The sequence below is a fragment of the Hibiscus syriacus genome, unplaced genomic scaffold, assembly GCF_006381635.1.
Source record: "Hibiscus syriacus cultivar Baekdansim isolate YM2019G1 unplaced genomic scaffold, ASM638163v2 tig00112857_pilon, whole genome shotgun sequence".
NCBI lineage: Eukaryota > Viridiplantae > Streptophyta > Magnoliopsida > Malvales > Malvaceae > Hibiscus > Hibiscus syriacus.
The window spans coordinates 739,859-763,021 of NW_024063412.1; the positions used below are offsets into that span (position 1 = coordinate 739,859).

General features: G+C 35.8%; 1 protein-coding gene and 4 pseudogenes across 1 annotated transcript; 4 read left to right on the plus strand and 1 right to left on the minus strand.

The window, feature by feature from the left end:
* The first annotated feature begins 813 nt into the window (after positions 1 to 813).
* Positions 814 to 1,738, plus strand: LOC120184170 (annotated as a pseudogene).
* Positions 1,739 to 2,004: 266 nt separating this feature from the next.
* Positions 2,005 to 5,367, minus strand: LOC120184046 (annotated as a pseudogene).
* Positions 5,368 to 7,082: 1,715 nt separating this feature from the next.
* On the plus strand, positions 7,083 to 11,053 carry LOC120184171 (annotated as a pseudogene).
* Positions 11,054 to 11,579: 526 nt separating this feature from the next.
* Positions 11,580 to 12,603, plus strand: LOC120184210. Its single transcript, XM_039188735.1, has 2 exons — positions 11,580 to 12,107; positions 12,174 to 12,603. Exons 1-2 carry the CDS (start codon positions 11,676 to 11,678, stop codon positions 12,447 to 12,449), a joined length of 708 nt encoding a protein of 235 aa, XP_039044666.1. The 5' UTR covers positions 11,580 to 11,675; the 3' UTR covers positions 12,450 to 12,603.
* Positions 12,604 to 14,465: 1,862 nt separating this feature from the next.
* Positions 14,466 to 17,143, plus strand: LOC120184211 (annotated as a pseudogene).
* Positions 17,144 to 23,163: the final 6,020 nt, after the last annotated feature.

Below are 23,163 nucleotides of genomic sequence, written 5' to 3' on the forward strand. Positions count from 1 at the left end.
GTTTCGATCAGAATTTTAACTTGATATGTTCAGGTTATAAACTCTAACGATTGTAGTAATTTATTTTAGGGTAAATTAAGCATTTAGTATCTAAACTATTAATTTTAGTCCGTTTTGTATCTAAACTTTTATTGTTTTTTCAAAATCATACCTAACGTTTAGTTTTCATTTCATTCTAATACCCGCCATTAAAAACTTAACGTGTTTAGTACTTAAATTATCAGTTTTGGTCCGTTTGAGAACCTAAACTTTCAATTTTTTCGAAACTTAACGTTATATTTTGAACGGGATACTAAAATGAAACAAAAACTAAGGTTTTTAATTGTGGGGCACTAAAATGAAACAAAAAATAAACGTTTAAGTATGGTTTTGAAAAATTGAAAGTTTAGGTACTAAACGAATTAAAACTTATTATTTAGGTACTAAACGCGTAATTTAACTGTTACTTTAATAATATAATATCAGAATAGAATTCGAATTATAAACTCCAACTGTTATAATAAAACAAGACACTAAAACAGATAAGAAGCTAAGCTGTTGATGTAATGAAAATTGACAAACATGTATTATTGCTATACGTCGTACTCGGCTATCACCAATTTTTTAACGTGTGCTTATCCAGCCCTGATTACTTCCACACAAGCTATGGGACAAGGAATCCCTCCAAAGCAGATATCTGTAGATGAAATTTGTATCCATTACCAACCACCACGTATCGCTTATCAGTATTATATATTTTTCTTAATCTAAAGCATTTTTAAGCTTCCATAGTGAACAAATTCCAGTTTGAGTACGAGGGAGAAAAGGAAGGAAATGGGTAGAGGAGAATCTCATGAAATAAACATGGCTGCATGGCTTGTGGGCATCAACACCCTCAAGATTCAGCCATTCAAGCTTCCTACTCTTGGTATTATTCTCATTATGGTTTTATGGTAACCCTTTGTTCTTTTTTGGTTCTTATATATTGATTGATTACTTGTCTCTGTGTTTTGGGTAAAGTTTGTGTTTTAAGGACCCCGCGATGTCAAAGTTAGGATGCAAACTGTTGGCATCTGTGGAAGTGATGTTCATTTTCTCAAGGTATATTTTCTATCTGTGTTTATATATATATGTCCATGAGAAGTCAGAATGTTTACCATTAGTATTTATTTTTAGACGTTGAGGCTTGCGGATTACATAGTGAAAGAACCGATGGTGATCGGGCATGAGTGTGCTGGGATCATCGAAGAGGTTGGGAGTGAAGTCAAGAATTTAGTGCCTGGTGACCGAGTGGCATTGGAAACAGGGATCAGCTGCTGGCGATGCAATCCTTGCAAGGAAGTCGATACAATATATGCGATAATATGAAGTTCTTTGCCACTCCACTGCCAACGGTTCTCTTGCCCGTCAGGTGAACCCCTATAGGCTCAAGCTGCATTTCGATGTCGATGTAAATGTTGATGGTCCATGGTTCTTATGTATATGTTGGTTTTCAATGTAGGTAGTGCACCCTGCAGATCTGTGTTTCAAATTGCCAGACAATCTGAGTTTGGAAGAAGGGGCTATGTGCGAGCCCTTGAGTGTAGCAGTTCATGCTTGTCGCCGAGCTGATATCAGTCCCGAAATCAATGTGTTTATCATGGGAGAAGGACCTATTGGTCCCGAAATCATATTCCGGTACAAGAACACTCGGCCTCTGGGCATTGAGCTTCTAAGAAGCGGGAAGATCAATGTGAAGCTTTTCTCAAGAAGAGGTTGAAGAAGCTTTTGAAACCATTGCCCGTGGTGGCGATGACATTAAGGTTATGTTTAATCTGTGACTATCCTAATAAAGTAGTAGCACAATGAGAGTGGATAAAATCCCCTCTGGCTGTATATGCAATAAAAGGATCAAACCGCAACATTCTGTAAATCTATCACTACTACGTATAACTGAATCAATAACGGGAACACTAGCATCTTCCATTTTACTTGTTTACTGGTAACAATTTTCTAAGTTAATTCATGCTCTTAAAGAGTTTTAAATAACATAAAATATGCCTCAAATAGAAAACTCAAAATCTGCTAACTCAATTCTCCATCCCAACTCAATTTGGCACATAACTACTAACCGTTCTCGACGAATACGGATTCGTCGGTGATCAGACTGCTGTGCATTTTCTCTGTTATTTCAATGTACTTTATGGCACACATTAAGATGCTCAGTGCTAGTAAACATACCACCAGGAAAAAATAATTATTTTCTCCAAACCGTGATTTCTCCCACAAGCTTGAAAACCTCCCCGGAAGGATGAACAAAATGAAATCGCCAAAAATAGTCTGATGAATATGTTATAAAATGGTGCAAGGCATCATGATATGGCAACTGGTTCTGCCCATTTCCACACTTTAAAACCAGTTCCATCCCCGGTGAAAAAAAGGCCACCAGGACCTACTTCAATGGCTCGAATCTCCTGCTTGGCAAAAATTTTACCCCTCTCGGAAAACCTTGAATCATAAGGAAAGAAAAAAAATGATATCCCCATAAGCAGCTTGAAAGGACAGAAGAGGCTCAAAAACGATATGTGCACTAAGCTAGATGCAAGTCTCTGTTAAAACGTACGAGGGCAGATCAAAGAGCCGGACGTAATTGCCGTTGCATGCGCACAGCAAGACAGGCTTGGATTCCAAGTCATGCATTCCACGAAGATTAAGCACACCCTGGAAACAGAAGCCAACAGTTCAAGATTTAAAACATTTCACAAGATCCTACGAAATGGAATTAAAACGCTGATAGAATTGGGACCATTTGGTTTGTGTTTTCTCTTGAAAATCTATCCGAAAAATGCATCTAATACCATCTAACAGAATCATGATTATTGTAAAACAACCCATGGGTGTCCAGGATACGAAGGGAAGGAGAAAGCACCGACTAGAACACAATTTGGTAAAATCAAAAAGTCTATCCAAATCCACCATTCGCTTCTCGATCCCAGTCGTCCTCCAAACAACTCTGCCCTTTAAGATAACTTAAAAAATACAAATACAGCATAAATTCTGTCCCCCAAACACACAAAGCAAAACCAAGTAGCATTTTGTTCCATCAATCATCTTTGCATTCAACAACAACCCACCAGTGTCTCGGCCTCCATTCTTAAGTCACTGTAATCTCTACCAACAAACATAAACTAAAAGCAGAAGCCTATTGATGATCTCCTATACATTGAGTTTTCCCTTCTCCCATTCTGTCCTCAAACCCCTTTCCCCTTGCAATTAATTGCATTAAATCAAAATACAGCATGCAGGATAGGATATATTAATACAACATACATCATGCAGGATATATTAATACAACATACATTTTCTTCGTTGTGAGTGTATGTTACTTCCAGGTTCCCATTCTCAGTAGCTACCCACACCTGCAAAAAGTAAATAAATAAATCCCAAAAAAATACCTTTAATGGAAGGAAAATCTAACAAATAAAAATGATAAAAATAACCACAAAATAACTCTAGCCTTTATGGTTTTGTCCAATGAACAGGACAAAAGAAACTGATCCCAGCAAAGCAAAGACATTACGGACATCATTATGCTCTGTCAGAGTCTGTATACACTGCAAAGTTTCCAGACTCCACACCTGAAATAAACCAAATAACATACTGTTGATGGTGGTTCGAAACTATTATCTCAATCAGCAATATCAAACAATTCTAACTTAAAACAACCTTACCTTTATAGAATGGTCCATGGAACCCGAGTAGAGTCTATTAGCTCCAACAATTAACGATACAACAGGACGGGTATGACCCTTAAGTGATGCCGCTGGTTCAAAGGCGTTTGTGACAGCATTAAATTTCCATACCAATATACCATCCTGCAGAAAATAGATATTGTTTTTAAAAGATCAGGAACAAAGAGCTAGAGCAATAAAGAGATATGGTCCGAGAAATGACAAACGATTTGCCAAGTGAGAGTCATCCAGCACAAACTTCAATTGACTCCCAAAGATCCACCACTTTTATAAAAGCTCGGGGTTCATCTATTCTTTCAAGGTAAGCAGCAATTTTAGAATTTTCAAATGAGTATTCAAAACATTACCTGTGTACCAGCGAAGAGCAAATCATTAAAGACAACCATAGCATGAACTTGCCCAGCAGGTCCACTAAGAGTAAGGTCTTGGTTAGTTTGGGTGTTCCATACCTGCAATATGATTGCTGCTGAGTTAAGACCGGTAATGGCGGAATAATCATCGTTCTTCTAAGTTTATATCCAATAACAATGAGAGAAAGAAGAAACAAACTGATAGAGATTTGCCTGAACTTTACTTTGACAGCATTTGGTATGCCAACAAACAGCCAAGGACCTTCACCGATCATGCAACCAACTTCACCACCAAGATTAATCACACCCGTACACTACACAAAATGCCATACAAATAATCAGAATACACACACACACACATATAATTGAGTTCCCTCGAGATATAAAAACTAAATTAAAACAACCAAAATAAAAGGAAAGAAGCAAATTTACACTAACCTGACCAGAATTAGTATCCCAAGCCCTCAAAGTCTCATCTTTACTTACTGTGAAAAGCTTATCCATACCTGCTGGCAACACAATTCCACTAACAAGCTGTTCGCAAGACAAACACATCATCATTATCATCAGATTCAAATACTTTGATACTTCCAATAATTAACACCAGAAAAAAAAAACAAAAAAAAGAGCTTACTTTCTGGTGCCCATCGAGGTGATTCAACATACTAAAACCTTCCCCTAAACTCCATGAATGTAAAAACTTACACTTATCTCCGTAACTACAGTTACCTCGCACCCAATAATTACATACTTTCTCCGTTTTTCCAACCACCTTATTAGCTCCCATTCTCCCCCAACTACTATGATGATGATTATTTTGGAAGTTCTGGCCTCGTCTGGGGGGCTGACCCGAGAATCCGGAATCATCGGAGTATCGTTTGGGGGCACCCGACCCGTTAGCGGTGGCGGCGGAGCCCGAAGGGTGGGACGATTCGCTGTGCAAGAAAGGGCAAGGGAAACGGGTGCACTTACCAGCCCGCCAATGGAAACAAACTTTTTGGTTTTTGGAGGAGTCTGTTCCGGGCCGGTTGTAGACGCGCCTGTTGCCGCCGCCGTCTAGATCCATAATCGCTTAAACTTAGTGCGCGTAACAACGGATCGTATTGATGAAGCTTCAGTTTTAACTGAGTTTGGGAATAGGAAGTTGAAGAGAAAATCTCGGCGGAAAAGAGTATGATTACGAAATAAATCGCCGGAATCGTGAATGAACTGAGTCCGATAACGGCGGATGATACACCGATCAGAAGGATGACGCAAAGAGAATACGGTTTAGGGGTAGGAATATGCCTGCTGCCCGGCAGATTTCATTAGTGTTCTAATTCTCAATAGTAAATAGTTATACTTAGTAAGAAAGTTTATATTTACGCAAATAAAATACTTAATTGATTCTTAAATAACATATTTTAAAGTTTATATTGGTTTTTTTAAAAATATCTACCTACTTTTATAATTTATTTTACTATGAGATTAAAAAATATTTTAGAATTTATAATTTAATTAAATACAAGAGTGAGAAAGATCTGATTCAATTTCAAAAAAAATATTTTAAAGAATTCGAACAAATATGTTCAATTCGAATCGACTTAAAATTTCATTAACTTAATTCGATTTTTTAAAAATAAATTTCAAATGATAATATGATACTCATGAACTTGAATAACTCTAATATTTTTCATTCAATTTAACTCCATTAAATATTTACCTCTAATTAAATTAAAACTTAATGACTACTTTTGCTCCTGTAGTATATTTAATTTATCATTTTCGTCCTTATAATTTTTTTCACATCAATTAAGCCCTCAAAGTTGTTTAGAGGCATCACCCTAACCCTCAAAATCTATTTTGACTAATAAAACCGTTAGCCTTATGTGTTTATCGATGCAAACTATTTCCACATAAGCCAATATTGCTAATAGTGGCAAAACCACGTCAACTTGAGGGTAGACACGTGTATATCTTGAAATCTGAATTTTCTTTGATTAGTTCTTTATTTTATTGATGGTGTCCACCCTGAAATTTTATTGTGTCCACCTTATTCAAAAAACTTATGTTGTTAACATATATGTGTCCACCTTAAAAATATTTTTAGAACTGTCACTAATTACTGATGTAGCTTGATGATTGCATGACATTTACTAAAAAATGAATAATAAAATATTTACTAAATGTAATAGTTAAAAAAATCTCAATAATTTGACGTAATCTCTTAATCTCATTGAAATGTAATAAAACTTTGAGATTTTTTTTCTAATCTATGTATTTAGTAAATAGTTTAATATAATTCTATAACCCATAACACATAAGACTCACAGTTCTGTTAGTCAAAATGATTAACGGTCTTCGAGGGTTAGGTTGATGTCCCTAAACAACTTCAAAGGTTAAATTGATATAAAAAAACATAGGGTGAAAATGATCAATTGAGTATATAAAAATGACAAAAGTAACCCTTAAACCTTATATTATCGAGTGAGGATCAATCTCTTGATTCAAAGTAAATAATAGAATTCTATTGTATTTGATAAGCTTAAATATACAAAAGGTGCCCAACGTATGCCTTTGGTTGCATTTTAGTGTCTAACGTTTATTTCGTTTCAGTTTGGTGTCTAATGTTTTATTCCGTTACTCATCTAGGTTCCCTGGCCGTCAACGGTGTTAATTTGGTCGTTAAGTGACAAATGTCAAAACCTGTTAATTTTCAAAATTTTAATTTAAAATTAAAAAATTAAAATTATATATATATATATATATATATATTTTCAAAAAGAAAACAAAATTTTGAAATAAACCCAAAACTTTAAAAACCTTCATTTCAACCCCTAAACCCATGTCCACCACCGCTTTTGCCGTCGACGAAGCTCCACCCAACCTACCCACCCCTTGGTGACCAAAACCCCATCAAATCGTGATCGATCGACAGTCGATTGATGACGAATCAACGTTTTATACCCCACGAACCCTAGGATGAAAATCGTGATCCCACGCAATTCCGACGACCGATCTACTGTCGATCGATCACAATTTCATGGGGGTTTTGGTCGCTGAGCGGAGGGGAGGTCGGGTGGAGCTTCATCGACGGCAAAAGGTCACTATCGGCGTGAGTTTAGGGGTTGAAATGAAGGTTTTCAAAGTTTTGGATTTATTTCAAAATTTATGTTTTCTTTTTAATATATATATATTTTTAATATTTTTAATTTTAAATAATTTTTTTAAAATTATCAGATTGTGACATGTGTCACTTAATAGCCAAAATTAACGGTCCGTTAAGGCTTGACCCAATTTGAGTTATGGAATGAAACGTTAGGCACCAAACTATAACGAAATAAACGTTAGGCACTAAAGTTGAACCAAAGGCATACGTTGAGTCCCTTTCCCTTTTGTATATGTAAGCCTATTTGATACAATTTCTTAATCGAAGTTGGAATAAAACCATCCACATCTTATGAACTAACTATAAAGCAGATTGTGCCTTTAATGGCACATATACCTTCACATAAGCTTCAACTTTAACAATTTCAAGAAGAGTACACAAAGTCACCAACTGCAAAAACTACTACTGCAGTTCCTCCAGGTAAGTCCTCGGAACAGTGAAAAACTCACATTCAGTTCGTTACAAGAGTTACCACGTGTGAAATAACAAAGTCACTAGCTTCACAACTTAGCCATTAGGTTAATATAACACATCAGATCATTTGGTTTAAGAGTTTGCTTCACCAACATGTAAGAGAAGAATAGAGTGGAACATATATTGTAATGGGAAATTCAAGAGGTGTATAATCAACCGGCAAGCTTAAAGGCCTCAATGGAAAGTACATAGGTGAAACTCATCTCGAAATCGTTCCTTAAAATATTGAAATATTTACATGGTATATTAAAATATTATTCATTTTATGATATTTTAATACAAATCCAATGAGTTTGAATTATTCAAGCATATAATTAAGCTGGATTAAACTTAAACGTCGAGTTCGATGTAATACTCTTTCGATTTGAATATACAGAACCGAACAAAAACGACAAAAAGAAAGGATTAAACTTAAACGTCGAGTCCGATGTGATACTCTTTCAATTTGAATATACAGATCCGAACAAAAACGACAAAAGGAAAGAGCCACAGATATAGAGAGAGGTCTGTCTTGGGGTGAGCATTCTATCACTGCTCCATCGGACTTCTTCTGTGGTGCTCTGTGTGTGTGTGTGTGTTTATATCTTGCCAGGTTTGTATCTTTCTTTATATAGTTTTTGTAGTGTTTTAGGATTGATGGTTAAATTTGAAAGTTGGGGTTTTTTCTTCTCTATCTGTGTAAAGGAACCATTTTGGATCGGGGGTGCTTTGTTTCAAGGTAGTTTTTTTTATGGGATTTTGTTGAATTTGGCTTTGTTTTGTGGTTTTGCTGGTTTTTTAGGTGATGGGTTATTGTTGCTTTTTTTGGAGCTGAACTAAAGTGCTTGATTGTAATATGATAATTGCAAATTCTTTTGCAGATCCAGGCAATCTAATTGAGTTAAGATGAGTTTTCAGGTGTGCATTTAAGATTATGGTGTTCTGGGGTTGATATAGTCTCGTCATGATTTCTGGTACCGTGTTCTTCGAGGCAAGTTTTGCTGTCAAAGTTCAACCACTACCCATGAAAGTCTTATGTTTAAGGAGTCTTGATCTCGAGTCTGGATTTGGTAAGAGCTATGTGAACATAGAAATGCATAAATCAAAATTTTGACAATTAGAATTTGACTAGCTTGTTTCCTAGGGAGACTAAGTTGTTACAAGCTGCTGGGAAACCTTTGGTATTAAGCTGACATCTTGAATCGTCGATTGATCGGACGTCTGGAAAGTGTTATGGCTGCAGCTTCAATGAAACGTTAAAGCAGCCGTGTAATTGCTACAAAGTTGCAGGCTTGAGTGAAACGATTTTGGAGACTAACCAAACCGCAAATTTGAGGGATCAATACATTCTTGGGGAGCAATTGGGTTGGGGTCAATTTGGTGTTATTAGGTTGTGCTCGGATAAGTTGACAAGAGAGGTTTTGGCATGCAAGTCGATATCTAAAGATAGATTGGTAACCTCTGATGATGCGCGGAGTGTCAAGCTTGAAATCGAAATAATGAGTAGGCTATTAGGGCATCCAAATGTTGTGGATCTCAAGGCTGTTTATGAGGATGAAGACTATGTTCATTTAGTTATGGAGCTTTGTGCAGGTGGGGAGCTTTTTCACCGGCTAGAGAGGTATGGCCGTTTTTCCGAGGCAGATGCTGGAGTTCTCTTCAGGCATCTGATGCAAGTGATCCTTTTACCTATGTTGTCATGAAATCGGGATTGTGCATAGAGATTTAAAGCCAGTGAATATCATGTTAGCTACAAAAGCGTCATCGTCACCAATCAAACTAGCAGATTTTGGTCTTGCAACATATATTGAGTCTGGTAGAGTTTTATACCTTTTCTTTTCATTTCTCTAACCAAGAACATCCATCCTTGAAAATTTTGAGATTCTTTTGTTTTTAACCATTTTGGTGTTTGTTACCAACAGGGCAGTGTTTGCTAGGGACGGTCGGAAGTCCATTTTACATTGCACCTGAGGTTTTAGTTGGGGGATATAATCAGGCTGCTGATATTTGGAGTGCTGGGGTGATTCTCTACATACTTCTTAGCGGGACTGCCATTTTGGGGTAAAACGAAATCACGGATATTTGATGCTGTGAGGGCAGCCGATTAGCAGTTCCCATCAGATCCTTGGGATCACATTTCTGATTCTGCAAAGAATTTAGTCAGGGGAATGCTCAATACCGATCCTTCGCAGAGGCTCACTGCACTTCAGGTTTTAGTTACGTTGGAATCCTTGCAAACGCTCATCGTAAATTTATCGGTGCATGCAAATAGGATTGGGATTGTAGTTTAATCATTATCTTTCGTGGCAATTAAAGTAAGTAGAAGTATGTATAAGTAAAGTCCGCGCATGAGCAACTGGGTCAACCCCGGTAGCTCTTTAATACTAGCTTTCTTAAATTTAATCAAGTTACCTGTTGGGCTTACTGATATATGGAGGCCAAGAAGTCACCTCAGATTGTTTCGTTTCTTGCATGTTACTGGAAATTTCCCTCTTCAACGAAGAGCTTAACGTCATGTCATTTCCTTTTAGACCATTCATGGATGAAGAATGATGAATCTTGTCATGAAGAATCAAGTGAGCTTGTATGCCAAAGCTGCGGAGAGTTGGAGTTTTGTAGTGGCTCATTTTCTATGTTCAGGGATCAGGATATCAGCTTTGGTGGCAGGCCGCCAATCATTTATGATGTTCGGTCACCCACATTAACACGGAGAACATCATTTTCTTCTTCCATGGTGGAGCCATCTACGCCTTGCTTCGCACATTGTGGATTTTCTTTCCACGGTAGTAATTCTGATACCTTGGAATTTCATTCTGTCATTCCATCAATGTCGAGCTTTGCATTCTTCGGTCATAGTTCTGTGGTTGAATAAGAGAGCTGCAAATCAGATTTCTCGACCAACATCACTCAGATGGATAGATTAGATGGAGGTAATTTGTGCTAACCATCTTACAAATCTGTATGATTTTTGTTCTCATACACGAGGTATCTGAAATCATGTCTTGCATCTCTTATGAGTGCCAGGGTTGGATAAGGTGCTCGTATTACCGGATTCTCAGCTTTGCTGTGGTCCCGAGGCAAGAGAAAAAGAGAACAAAACAGCTGAATTTGGAAGGACAGCAGGAACAAGCGGGTCTAGGTTGTCGTTGGCCTTCAACAGCAAGAGGAACCGCACCGTCGGTCAAGGCGAACGAAAACAACTCGATTTCATGGTGTCAGAATCCGTTATCCGGTGGGCATCATGCACGAATCTCCCAACCGCCACATCCCTCTGGTCATCTCTTGTGTGTTGAGCTGCAGGTTGACGTTCGCATAAACTGCATTTCCATGTCGAAAGTGTTCTATAGCTAATTCTTATCATATTAGGTGGCGTTCCGAGTTCATATTTCCGCTTCCCGGTGCATAGCATCGGCTTTTTTTTAATTCAAAGTGTTAAAGGAGAGTCATGTCAGTCGGATCGTTGCTCTTCTGGCGTTTTAATTGGTAGATGCAAATAGGTAGAGAGAGAGTAACAAAGTCGTGGCTGCTGGGATTTTGATTCATGTATAAAGTTTTTCCAGGTTGGTTTGAACAGTCGGGTGTAATATTATGTATCAGTTTCCCCTATTTATGTATCTGATCCCCATTTGTTAATATGTATTGTCATTTCATCTGGTGAATGCTATCTTAATTAACTTGTATCATGGTGCTAACTACTAATTCATTAGAAGTTATCAATGTATATGTATTAAACCTATACTAGATTCAAAATAAATTCAGATGTGACAAGTTTTTTCCTCAAAAAGTAGAGGGCCTTGTGGATTATTTAACCAAATAAAATGACTAATTTATCAATTTGCGCAACGTGGAGGGATAGAATCTATAATTAGACTACGATTTTTCCGTAGCGTAAAACATGAGGTCCTGACACTCCGACTAATACCAGCCTCATCTTTCGATATCCTCGGTTCTTCTTCTCTAACTCCTGAACTCAAAAAACAAGCAGACCCGAGCTTCGAATTCCCAGCAAAAACGATGGGGTTGGGGTGTAAAACGATTTCCATGGAACCACCAATCTTGTGCCGTCTCCCTGCCGGAACACCAACTTCTTTTAGGAAAAAAACAATTGCCTTCTCTTCTTATGCACCGGACAAAGGCGGAGGAGCTGTTTCCACTGCCGATACTTACACTATCAGCTTCAAGACCCTGGGAGCTTGCAAGCTTGGAATTTCCAGGTATCCCGACTTCGAGTACAACGCCGTGGGTGGAACAGGGACCGGGACCGCTTCAAAGGTCGACGATGACGGCGCCGGTGAACTCTCAGTTGATTTCGACATTGAAACACTCTACATCCCACCACTGACAACCTCAACAACCAAGTTCCTCGGACTGCCTTTGCCACCGTTTTTGAAAATCGACATCGTTCCTCAACTGTTTCAAGGGAATATCAACCAGGATTCCGGCAAGGTAACAAAATTTGTAATGGGTTTGGGATGTTTATTCGTTGTTGATTTCTTGCGTTCGGCTTTGTAGGTTGAGCTGGAATTCTTGGCCAAGTTCTGCTTCTCCGTTGGGAGCGTTTATAAAGCCCCGCCGTTGCTGGTGAAGACTGTTTTAACGTCCGATGAATCGAGAGGGAAGATTAGAGGCGGGAGAGGTGAGAGGCTGGATGAAGAAGGGAAATGCAAATTGGTAGGGGTGGCATTTGTTGAGCCTATTCATGATTTCTTCATGGATTCTTTCCTCAGCTTACCTACCGAATGCCTCGCCAAGCTCAATGCTGTTATCACCTTATCTAATTCACCCTGAAACCATGCCAATTTCAAACCAGAATAACAATATGTTATTGTAATTTGTTGTTTATACATACCATGTTTATAGTTCATTTTTTCGTAAAACTAATGCTGCATGTATATCTATTCAAACTCGAGTCATTTAGATAAAAAAATAACGTTTTCTTTTACTATTAAGATCATTTAATAAATTCTATTTACTTGTATTATTGTTAATCTCGAATATTCATAACCAATTAATTCAACAATAAAATATAGTCAAAAAAGGTACCTATACTTTTTGAAAAAAACCAATATGAGTTTGTATTAATTTTTCTCTCAATGCGGTTTTCCAACACATAAAACAAACCTAATGTGGCCTTTTTACTATTATAGTGCTGATGTAGTAAATCACGGTGGATGATAACATGACAGATGAGTTAAATTGATAACTCAAACATGACAGATAGACTGCAAAGTTAGTACCGTGGACCATCACACCAGCACCGTAACGGTCAAACAACGAAAAAGACTGGTCAAATGATCCCATTAAATTTGTTTTCTAAGTGAAAGAACCACATTTAAAAAATAATAATATGAAGGTCACATTGATTTTTTTTCTCAAAAATATAAGCACATTTGATTTTTTTTGCCAAAAAAAAATACATTAGGGTCTAAATTGGATGTAATTATATATCTTTTGGCTGGATGTTTGTTTAGGTTATATAAAGTATGTGTTTAATTTGGGCTAATTTAGGGTTAAGAATAGACTTATATTAGGATTGGGCGTGGAGTTTATTTTTTTTTGGGGTTGGGCTTAGAATTAGACTTAAGAGTTTAGTTTTGTTTAGATTACCTTTAATTATATATATATATATATATTTAAATAAATAGATCTACTCATGAATTAAGTTATGACTCGATTCTAAAAATTTTGAGACATAAGTTTGATTCTTCCGATTTTGTCTTAATCAATCAATGAATCAAATACTATTGGTTATATTAAAAAAATTACATGTATTGTATAAAATATTTTATCAAAGTTGATGCGTAGTTTTGAAAATTATTCCCGATTAAAATGAAATATTGAATAGTATTGTGGTCAAATTAGAATTTGATTAATATATAAAGGCCATTTCGTCAATATCTCAAAATTGGGGACTCGAGATAAATGAAGTCATTTTCACCTTCTATTTATTGACTCACGAGTTTATTTTTAGCTCATTTCGTGAAAAATATCGCAAGGCTCCTTCACTAGGGTTTCTGACTTTCCTTGATTTTTGTTCTTTCTGGAATCATTACTGCAAAGGTAATTCCGTACACTAACCATCGCCTCTGTGATCAAATTGTATTTAATTTTAATTTCCGGAGCCGTCTGATTTATTTTCCATGAAAAAACTTGAACATGAAGGAAAAATTATTTTCTATGATTCCTTTAATTTAATTTATTTGTTCAGTTCCAATATTTTATTCCACCTTATTTGTTGTCTTAACATCTAAGAGAAGATTTTAGCGCAGATATGTGATTTGTATATTCTTATTCTAGATTTGGTTGATGTCTGGTTTCATTTTTCTTGATGTAGATCCAATAACTATAATTTTGTTTTTAGGTACCCTTTCTTTTCAAAGACGTCAAAAACATCATTCACTAGGCTGCGGTTATAATTTTCTTTTTATTGTGTGATGGATAGAAATATAAATAATGAGAGATGTAATTCATTTAGAGAAAGTTTGTTCTTCTGGAATCTGTTTATGGAATGACCTCAATTCTATATTTCAAATAGTTGCGAAGGTCCCCTTGTCTTGTCAGTTATCTTCTGTTTGCTCTCTCATTGTTTATTAAATAGCTTTCAAATATTTGTTGGCGTCGTTGCCTTGCTCATTCTGTATTGTTCATGTTAGAGTGCATTACTACTTGATAGTTCACGCTCTAGTTTTGACTTGTTCTTTCATAAGTTTGTTTGTGCTTGTATACATGTATGTGTGTGTGTGAAATACTGATGGAAAGTTGTCATATCTTCTGCTCAGGTAATATGAGACCCATTTTGGAAACTTTGAGTAAGATGCACGCCAGTCTGATTTGGAACGACTCTTTAGAAAATTTGGGAGAGTTGAAAGAGTAGATATGAAGTATGGTAAGTATTGTTTCTCATTATCCACGTTATTGGCAATTGGTTCCATGTGAGAATCGTGAGCATCATTCCCTGCTACCTTTTTTGTCCTATTTTTTTCTTGCTATTGGTTCTATTTAGCTGGATGCGTTGGTTATAAATGTGTCAAAACTCGAAAGTATTTTGACCTTAAAAAGTTGTTTTCTTATCAATTATATCACAGTTAAAAATCTATTCCTCATGGTTTTTAGTTTCAATGTGTAAATGAAACCAAGCTATTTTTTGTGTGCTGAACTTGAATTTTGCAAGTATAATCTCGATACTCTATTAAAAACTAGCTTAATTTGAATGCTTAACGCAAGGATAATACTCTTTAATTGTAAATGCCTGTAAAAATTAAAATATATAGCAATATGTATGCACATTTCGAGGTGAGATAAAGTTCCTGCAGCAATGAGGAATATCAATTGTCCTACTTTCAGAGCATTAAGGTGATGATCCCTATCATGATGGTTGCACAACAGTATGTCCTCATAGTACTCGACTCAGCAGCGTCAATCATCCTTCGTTGAGTTTTACTGGGGGTCCAGGATGTTTAAGGAAAAACTATTTTAAAAAATAATAATAAGCACCCATACTCAACATTTTCTTTGGCGCAGGATTTTCTTGGGACCTAATGGAGGAGCTCCTCAGAGTTCTGTTTCATGCATGTGACGATCTTCCTCTTTTTGATTTCAAGAATAGTCACTCTAATCCGCAATGTCGTGGATCATCCATCATTTTCCTCGGGCATTTTTTCATTTCATTCCTCATGACTTTTTCCTAGCCCTCAAATTCAGACATGTTTCAAGGTAGAAACATTACTGACCTCATGGCAGAGGCTACAGAAAATATGGAGAAGGCACAGTAATTCCTTGACCTACCTAAGATCCATTTTTGGATTCTTGTTCCTTGACATCGCTTAGTTCATCACACAAGGTCTGTTACTACTTTCACTGGTCTTAGTTTATATATTGTTAGGAGCTTACCAAAATTTAGTCCTAGGGCATCATTTAGGTGGTTTGTTTCTTGCTGGAGAGTAAACACCAACTGAGAAGATTCCTTCGGTGGGAGGATTCATCCCAAGTCCCAACTTAGTTAATCATTTTCCACCATTGTGAAACTCCTAATGAGTCCCAACTTTTTTTGGTGTGTAGGATTTGCTTTCATCTATATGGAAGATGAGAGAGATGCTGAAGATGCTATCCGAGGACTTGATCGAACAGAATTTGGTCACAAAGGACGTAGGCTTCGTGTTGAATTGACAAAGGTAATGATTTGGTATTGGCTTTTTGGCAGAGATTGTTAAACTGTGTTTTTTTTCCATTCTCATCTTAGTAAATTCCTTTCTACTTTTTTGTTCTAGCATGAGCGAGGCATTAGAAGGCCTGAGGGTGGTGGGGGTGGTTCAAGGAGATCTGCAGCCAACACAAGACCTTCGAAGACTCTATTTGTCATCAATTTTGATCCATATTACACTCGAACTAGGGATTTGGAAAGACACTTTGAGTCGTATGGAAAGATAGTAAATGTAAGGATCAAAAGGAATTTTGCATTTGTACAATATGATTCCCAGGATGATGCCATCAGAGCATTGGAGGCTACAAATATGAGGTAGATCACTTAACTTCGAAGAAGAATTGCCAATCATTCACTCCTTTATTTAAAAGATATTCAGTAAATTTTATTATTTTTCATGAACCATGGTTTCTGGTCTATTTGTAGCAAGCTGATGGATAGAGTTGTTTCGGTAGAATATGCCGTTCCAGATGACGATGATCGCCGAAATGGATATGAAACTCGTGGTAGGTCACCTGAGAGAGGTCGTGACAGAAGGCGATCTCCAAGTCCTTACCAAAGAGAGAGGGGTAGCCCTGATTATGGTCGTGGCTCTAGTCGTAGTCCATATAGGAAGGAGAGGGAGAGCCCTGATTATGGTCGTGGGCACAGTCCAATTCACCATAAGAGAGAGAGAGATACCCCCGAGCATGACCAGATTACAAGCCGTAGTCCTCCTCGATGTTGGTTCGGACCATGCTCATGGCTCCAGCCGAAGTCCTTACCTGAAAGAGAGGGCTAGCCCTGAGAATAACCAAGGCCCTAGCCGTGGCCCGTACAGGAGAGAGAAGCGAAGCGCTGAAAATGATGGTAGGCCCCCTAGTTGCGGTCCATATAAAAAGAAAGGCCCACTCCCGACAATGGTCGTGGAGTTGACCACAGCCCATATGGAAGGGAGAGAACTAGCCCAGAGAATGGTCGTGGTCCCAACCCAAGTACCGTGCAGAAAGAAGGACCAACCCCTATGGTGGTGAAGCTGAGAGCCCAGTCAATGAGAGATATCGCAGGTCTGAATCGTCATGATAAACGAGTTTTGCTCTTACTTTGGAGATTTGGTTTCACTTCATATTTCCCCCATTTAAACTGCAGTCAATCACCCGCAGCAGAGGAATGATTGAGATCTAGAGAAGCATTGAAGGAAGACCTTCGTCTTTGTGGCAGAACTCAGTTGGAAAACATTGTTTGGTGAAAAAACTGCTTATGTAACTACATTTAGAGTTGGATTCTGACCTTTTGCTGTAGTGCATAGTTTTAAAAAGACTAGATTTCCGTCTAGTTTAGGTGCGATGGGTGTATTCTGTTTACTTTGAAAACTCGTTTCGTTTCATTTGTTATGCTTGATTACATTTCGTTAGCTATCCCCGATATCGTGTTTTCTTAATCGTCACCAAGGCTTATAATTTAGAATTTCATCTGTTAGCCTGATATAGGAGCTCTTAAGATCTCATCGGAAGATATTGCAATAAGCCTGATTGTAGCACAGGGTCCTGGTGTGGTCTTTTGTTCAGAGGCCGAGTGCAAATGGCCCCGCTCGTATTTCCACCTAATTCAGAGGCATTGGAATCTCCATTAATCACCTCACCAACAGCTTTTAAAGAAAGATCTTTGATCTGAAATGGATCTAGATGATATCCACTTCGGACCCATATGTGACGTTGGATTTGGTTCCATTTTATTTTGCACCAATAATTTGTTAAGGCTGAAACCTGAAATGCCACTACTAAAAAAGCAGAGTATATCTCTCGTAAAAGCGCTTACAGAAGTGCACATATGACAAAAGCTTTTTCAGAGAGCATTACTATATCTGTGCTAAATCCTACGAGTGTACACTATCATTTTTATGAGCGAATCAGGGCACAGATAAAAAAAAGCTGTTGCATTAAGGGAAACACTTGAAGACAAAACAGTGTCTACGGTCACTTAATGTCATGGTGTCTTTTCTTCCCCACCAACCCACCCACTCTCCTTTGGTTTCACTCTTTCTTCCTCTTTTGTCGCTTCCGAATATTATTTAAATTCGAAAATCATACATATATTTTTATCTTTATTTAAATACAATGTTTTATATTATTTGCTGACCAAGTCTCAAACCTTGACCAAATTGGTAATGAAAAAGCATCTAACCATCGAGTACAAGGGAAGAACAAGTCCAAATCTGCCTCCTGGTACCTGAGGAGTGAAACTGCGGTCGCTACAAGTGCTGAAAAATTAATGCAGGGTAGGTTTTAAATCCATTACCTCAAACATATACATGATCTAAAAGCATCTATTTAACGACGTTAGCAATATGATATGAATGTGACATCTTTCTTGTCACCTTTTGCTTTTTAAAAAAAAAACAGAGCAGAGGATGAAGCACACCGTACGAGCTTAGTGCTTTTACATTACTTTTCAAAGGAGGTTGTAGCTCCCAAATGAAGACAAGTCCTCCCCTCATCTATCAACATTTTGAATAGGTTGCTTTTATTGTTTTTCAAAGATGCTTTACTTCACTTTGCACAAACACCATTGAACGTTGAAAAGGAACATACGATCGACCTCTCAACTAACTGATTGGAAAAAGAGGAAACCGTTCAAACCCTAATCCTTCATTTAATAAATAATATAGTGAGTAGCAACGCATGGTGTGTCTCATGTTGGGAGCAGAGGCCAAATGGTAACGTGGAGAAATTATTTCACAGTCCCCGCTCACCACGTTATTTATGGTCTTTATAAATCGCATCCATCAATATTAAAATAACTTCCAAATAACTGTTCACTCTTTATTTACACGTAGGGAAGAGGTGAAGATTAACCTTGAAAAAAAATGATATGGAAAATTACTATTAGCTTGGATCACGATGACGTGGTGAGCCGGATCCATCTAATAATTTTTCGGGAATGTGAGTTTTTAATAAAGAAAGAAAGAAAGCTAAGCTAACAAAGCAAAACACAATGCTTTGGCCTTTAACAAAGATTACCATATCAAATGGGAATGTGTCTCTCTTGATCGCTTTGGAAAAGACAAACCCAAGTGTTCAAACCTGGTTCTTAATTTCTATGTCAAAATCAGTATATGTAAATAATAGGGTAAATCATGCATTAATACCTAAACTATCCGTTTTGACCAATTTTAATGCCTAAACTTTAAAAAAATCAAAATCATACCTAATATTTAGTTTTCAATCATTTTAGTACCCCATCTTTAAAAAATTAACGAGTTTAGTACATAAATCATCAGTTTTTATCCTTTTTAGTATCTAAATTTTCAAAAAAAAAATCAGAACTTAATGTTAAATTTTGAACGGGATACTAAAATGAAACAAAAACTTAACTTTAGGTATAATTTTAAATTTTTTTTAAAGTTTAGGCACTAAAATGAACCAAAACTTCTACTAAATGCGTAATTTACCCATAACAATATGTGTAATTTCTCGATTTATATTTTATTCTGATATAAATTTTATGTCTAGATTTACATCAGTGTAGACACAAAACTTTTGTACCTAATGGTATATTAATTCCACAAATGAAATTACGTGTGAATTCTAAGTTAGATTTTACTTTGGTTTCAGTTTTATTTTTGTATTGAGATTTTGTAAGCCCCAATTGTTCTGAGAGTTGTAAATTATACGAGACGAGACGAGATGAGACGGCGGCGGCGGCGGCGCGCGAGAGTCCTCCTTGTTCTCTATCACTCAACAAGGAAGTGGGAAAGCCAAACCTTAAATACCATTCCCAATAGTGTTTCCAATACTATGTGGGATTGAGCATTACCAACACAAGTCAATCTACAAGATCGCATTGCGATTTTTTGGTCATTTTCACAAATCCAAAAAAAGTTGATCAAAATCGTATATTATCTGAGATTTTTGGTCACTGAGGTTATTTTCTCTTAAAAGAATTCAGCAATCAAAGGCTGCTTATTCGTTAATCAAAGATGTCGTTATAATTGAATAATTATAATGTAAGACTTGAATTTTAAAAAATTGATTACATAAGATCGGATCGAGTTAAAACCCTTCAAGTTTATGTTAAATTTTCATCTCTATATATCATAAATATAAGCCCGTCATGATGAAATTTCAACGAAGATAAATATAAATGATTAAAAAATAAGGGTTACACTTTAAATATTAAGTGATTAATTTAAAATTTTAAAAATTAAGATATGGTATTCTAATTTATTTAATTTTAAAAGCTAAATGGACGGAAAAGTATTTTGAGCCAAAAAAATTAAGAAAAAAAACTAGCCTTCTATAATTCTTCTAGAATTGTATCATATAATGTCATATGTGGATTCAAGTTTAATTTTATATTAATTTGTATTTTGTATATTTATATGTATATTTTATTTATATTTGGGACTCGATCCACGACCTCAAGGTTAATAACTTTGTGCTCTACCAACTGAGTTGGATGGGCTTCTACGGAAGTTGCTCTCAACCTGGTGTTGGGGACAACCTACTATCTTACCTTCTCCTTACCTCATTACATGTGGGAATAGGGGACAACTATTTATCTTAGTCAGATTATTATTAATTCTATTGGTTTTAATTGTGATATATTATTCTTAATTATATAATTAATTAATAGTTTTTATATGATGAGTTGACGACGATGGATGTATTAAAGTAATTAACATGGGTAATTTTGTGGTATGGCGTCTTAGTATACGGTTAAAATAAGGCGGTACCGATTTTGTTATTATTTTAAATAATATAACCGGTAAAAAATGATCGAAAACATCATTTTTTTGACCGGTTCTAATTACCTAAATAGGTTAACGCAGTAAAAAAATCCAGTTAAAAACTAATGTTTTCAGTAAAACGCTACCTAAAACATCATTTTTTGACCGAATTTTTTTACCACGTGTACCTATATAGGTAATTAGAATCGACAAAAAATAATGTTTTCCGTTATCATTTACCGATTTTATTATTTAAAATAATAACAAAATCAATATCTCCTTATTTTAGCCTTATGGTAAGACTCCGCACGTGAGCGTTTCCAATTAACATACAACACTTTCCAAACGAAATGGGAACTCTACCCTGCAATCTTGGACATTCGAAGAATTTTCCACACGTTTTTTTAGTATTTACGGCGTTGTCTTTTCCTAGTGTTTTCTTTAGCCCCAGATAAAGGGTTCAAAATTATAACCTACGGTGTTAAAAAAAACTCGTAACCATTATCCGTTTACCGAAATTATTAATCGGTATAATCGTTATATTTAATAAGTTAGTTAATTGACTTGTTGATACTATTTTTAATTTTTAGTTTCATTGGATGTATAAAAGCATACTTACACTAATATAATTATATGTTTATTGTTAGGTACTAAGATACTGGAAAATATATATACCATGGTTTTCAGAACCGGACCGGTTAGCGAACCAGTTATGCTACCGGTTCACTGGTTTAACCGGTTGAATCGGTCCGACAAGTCGAAAGAACCGGACGACGTCATAATTATTTAAAAAAATTAAATAAAAATATCAAAAATATTTAATAAAAAATAATTTTTTATATCACAAGTCATATTCAAAGCAAGTCATAACATATATAAGTTAAAAACTATAAAATCAAGTGAAACAAAATGATTCAAATTAACTATAGCATAATATTTAAGGTAAAACATATTAAATAATAAATATAATTATATAGCTATAATTAAAAAATAATTTTGGGGTTAAAAAAATCATAACAAAATGATATTGTTTAGTTTAATTTTTTTTTAAAAACAATCTCACATGGCTAAGAAACATAGAAGAGCATCCCAAAAGTCTAAAGAGTAAAAATATAAGAACAAAACAATCTCACATTACTAAGAAACATAGAAGTGCATCACAACTAACTTCTATAAATAATAGATGTAATTTGACATTCAAAATCATGGAGCCTTTTGGTGAGCATTGAGTGAACTATTCTTTCACTTCAATCAAGTTCAAATTTTAGGCTTCAATCGAGTTTCTAATTTTTTTTTGAGTTCAAGCCTTTTTGAGTTCAAGTTTCAATATTATATTTCGAGTTTGAGTTGAACTTGATATTTTTTAGCTTGTGAGTTTTAGTTGAGTTGAGCTTACTTTTAAAGTTTTCAAGTTTGAGTCGAGCTCAATAATACTCGAGTTTGACTTGGCTCGTTTAACAAACGACGTTGTTTGGTTTAATTTTTTTTTTAAAAACAAAAATCCCGGTTTTTTCCGATTTTCAGCCGATCCGGTTCGAATGGTTCAGCGGTTCTGGCCGGTTCACTAATAGCGGTTCAACCGGTTTAGATTGAACCGGACTAAGCAACGGTTCCCGGTTGAACCGGCCGGTCCGATTTTCAAAACAAAGATATATACTTATAGCGGTGTAAGTATTTGTTAAGTGCTACACTTTTTTTATTCACTTTACCTGTGTAAGTATATGTTAAGTGCTAAACTTTATTGTAGTACGAATTATGAAAACTTTTTGACAAATAATTGTAATGGGTTAACCTGTAACCTAAACACTAATAACGGTTAACCGTTAGCGGTTAACCATTTCTTAACGATTAGGTTACGGTTAAAAAAATTTCATAACAGTTATAACAGTTAACCGACCGTTTAGAATAAACGATGTAGTTAACCGTCCATGAACAACCCTAAATAGCATTCTAATTTTGTTTTTAGTAAAATCTCATAACAGTTATAACAGTTAACCGACCGTTTAGAAGAAACGGTATAATTAACGGCCCATGAACAGCCCTAAATGACGTTCTAATTTTGTTTTTAATATAATTTTGTTAATAGAAGTAATTATATATATAGTAATTTGTAGAATAAATATGAAAGATATAATAGCTGCAGTAGCAGCAACATCAACAACAACAAAAACAACAATAATAATAATAATAATAATAATAATAATAATAATAATAATGGTAAATTAAGCATTTAGTATCTAAACTATCAGTTTTGATATATTTTAATACTTAAACTTTTATTTTTTTTCTTCAAAACTTAACGTTAAATTTTAAACTGATATACTAAAATGAAACAAAAACTAAACTTTAGGTATGTTTTTGAAAAAAAGTGAAAATTTATATATTAAAACGGATCAAAACTGATAGTTCATGTATTAAACATGTAATTTACCCTAATAATAATAATGGGTTTGAGATTTAGAACTAACCCACTCATGTGTGGAACCATGACTGCCAACCAGTTGGCAATGTGACCAACCAATAATGTTTGGTTTATGGGATCTTGAGGACTGCCCCAACAAAAGCTGACTTTGACTTTAGGCTATTTGCCAAAC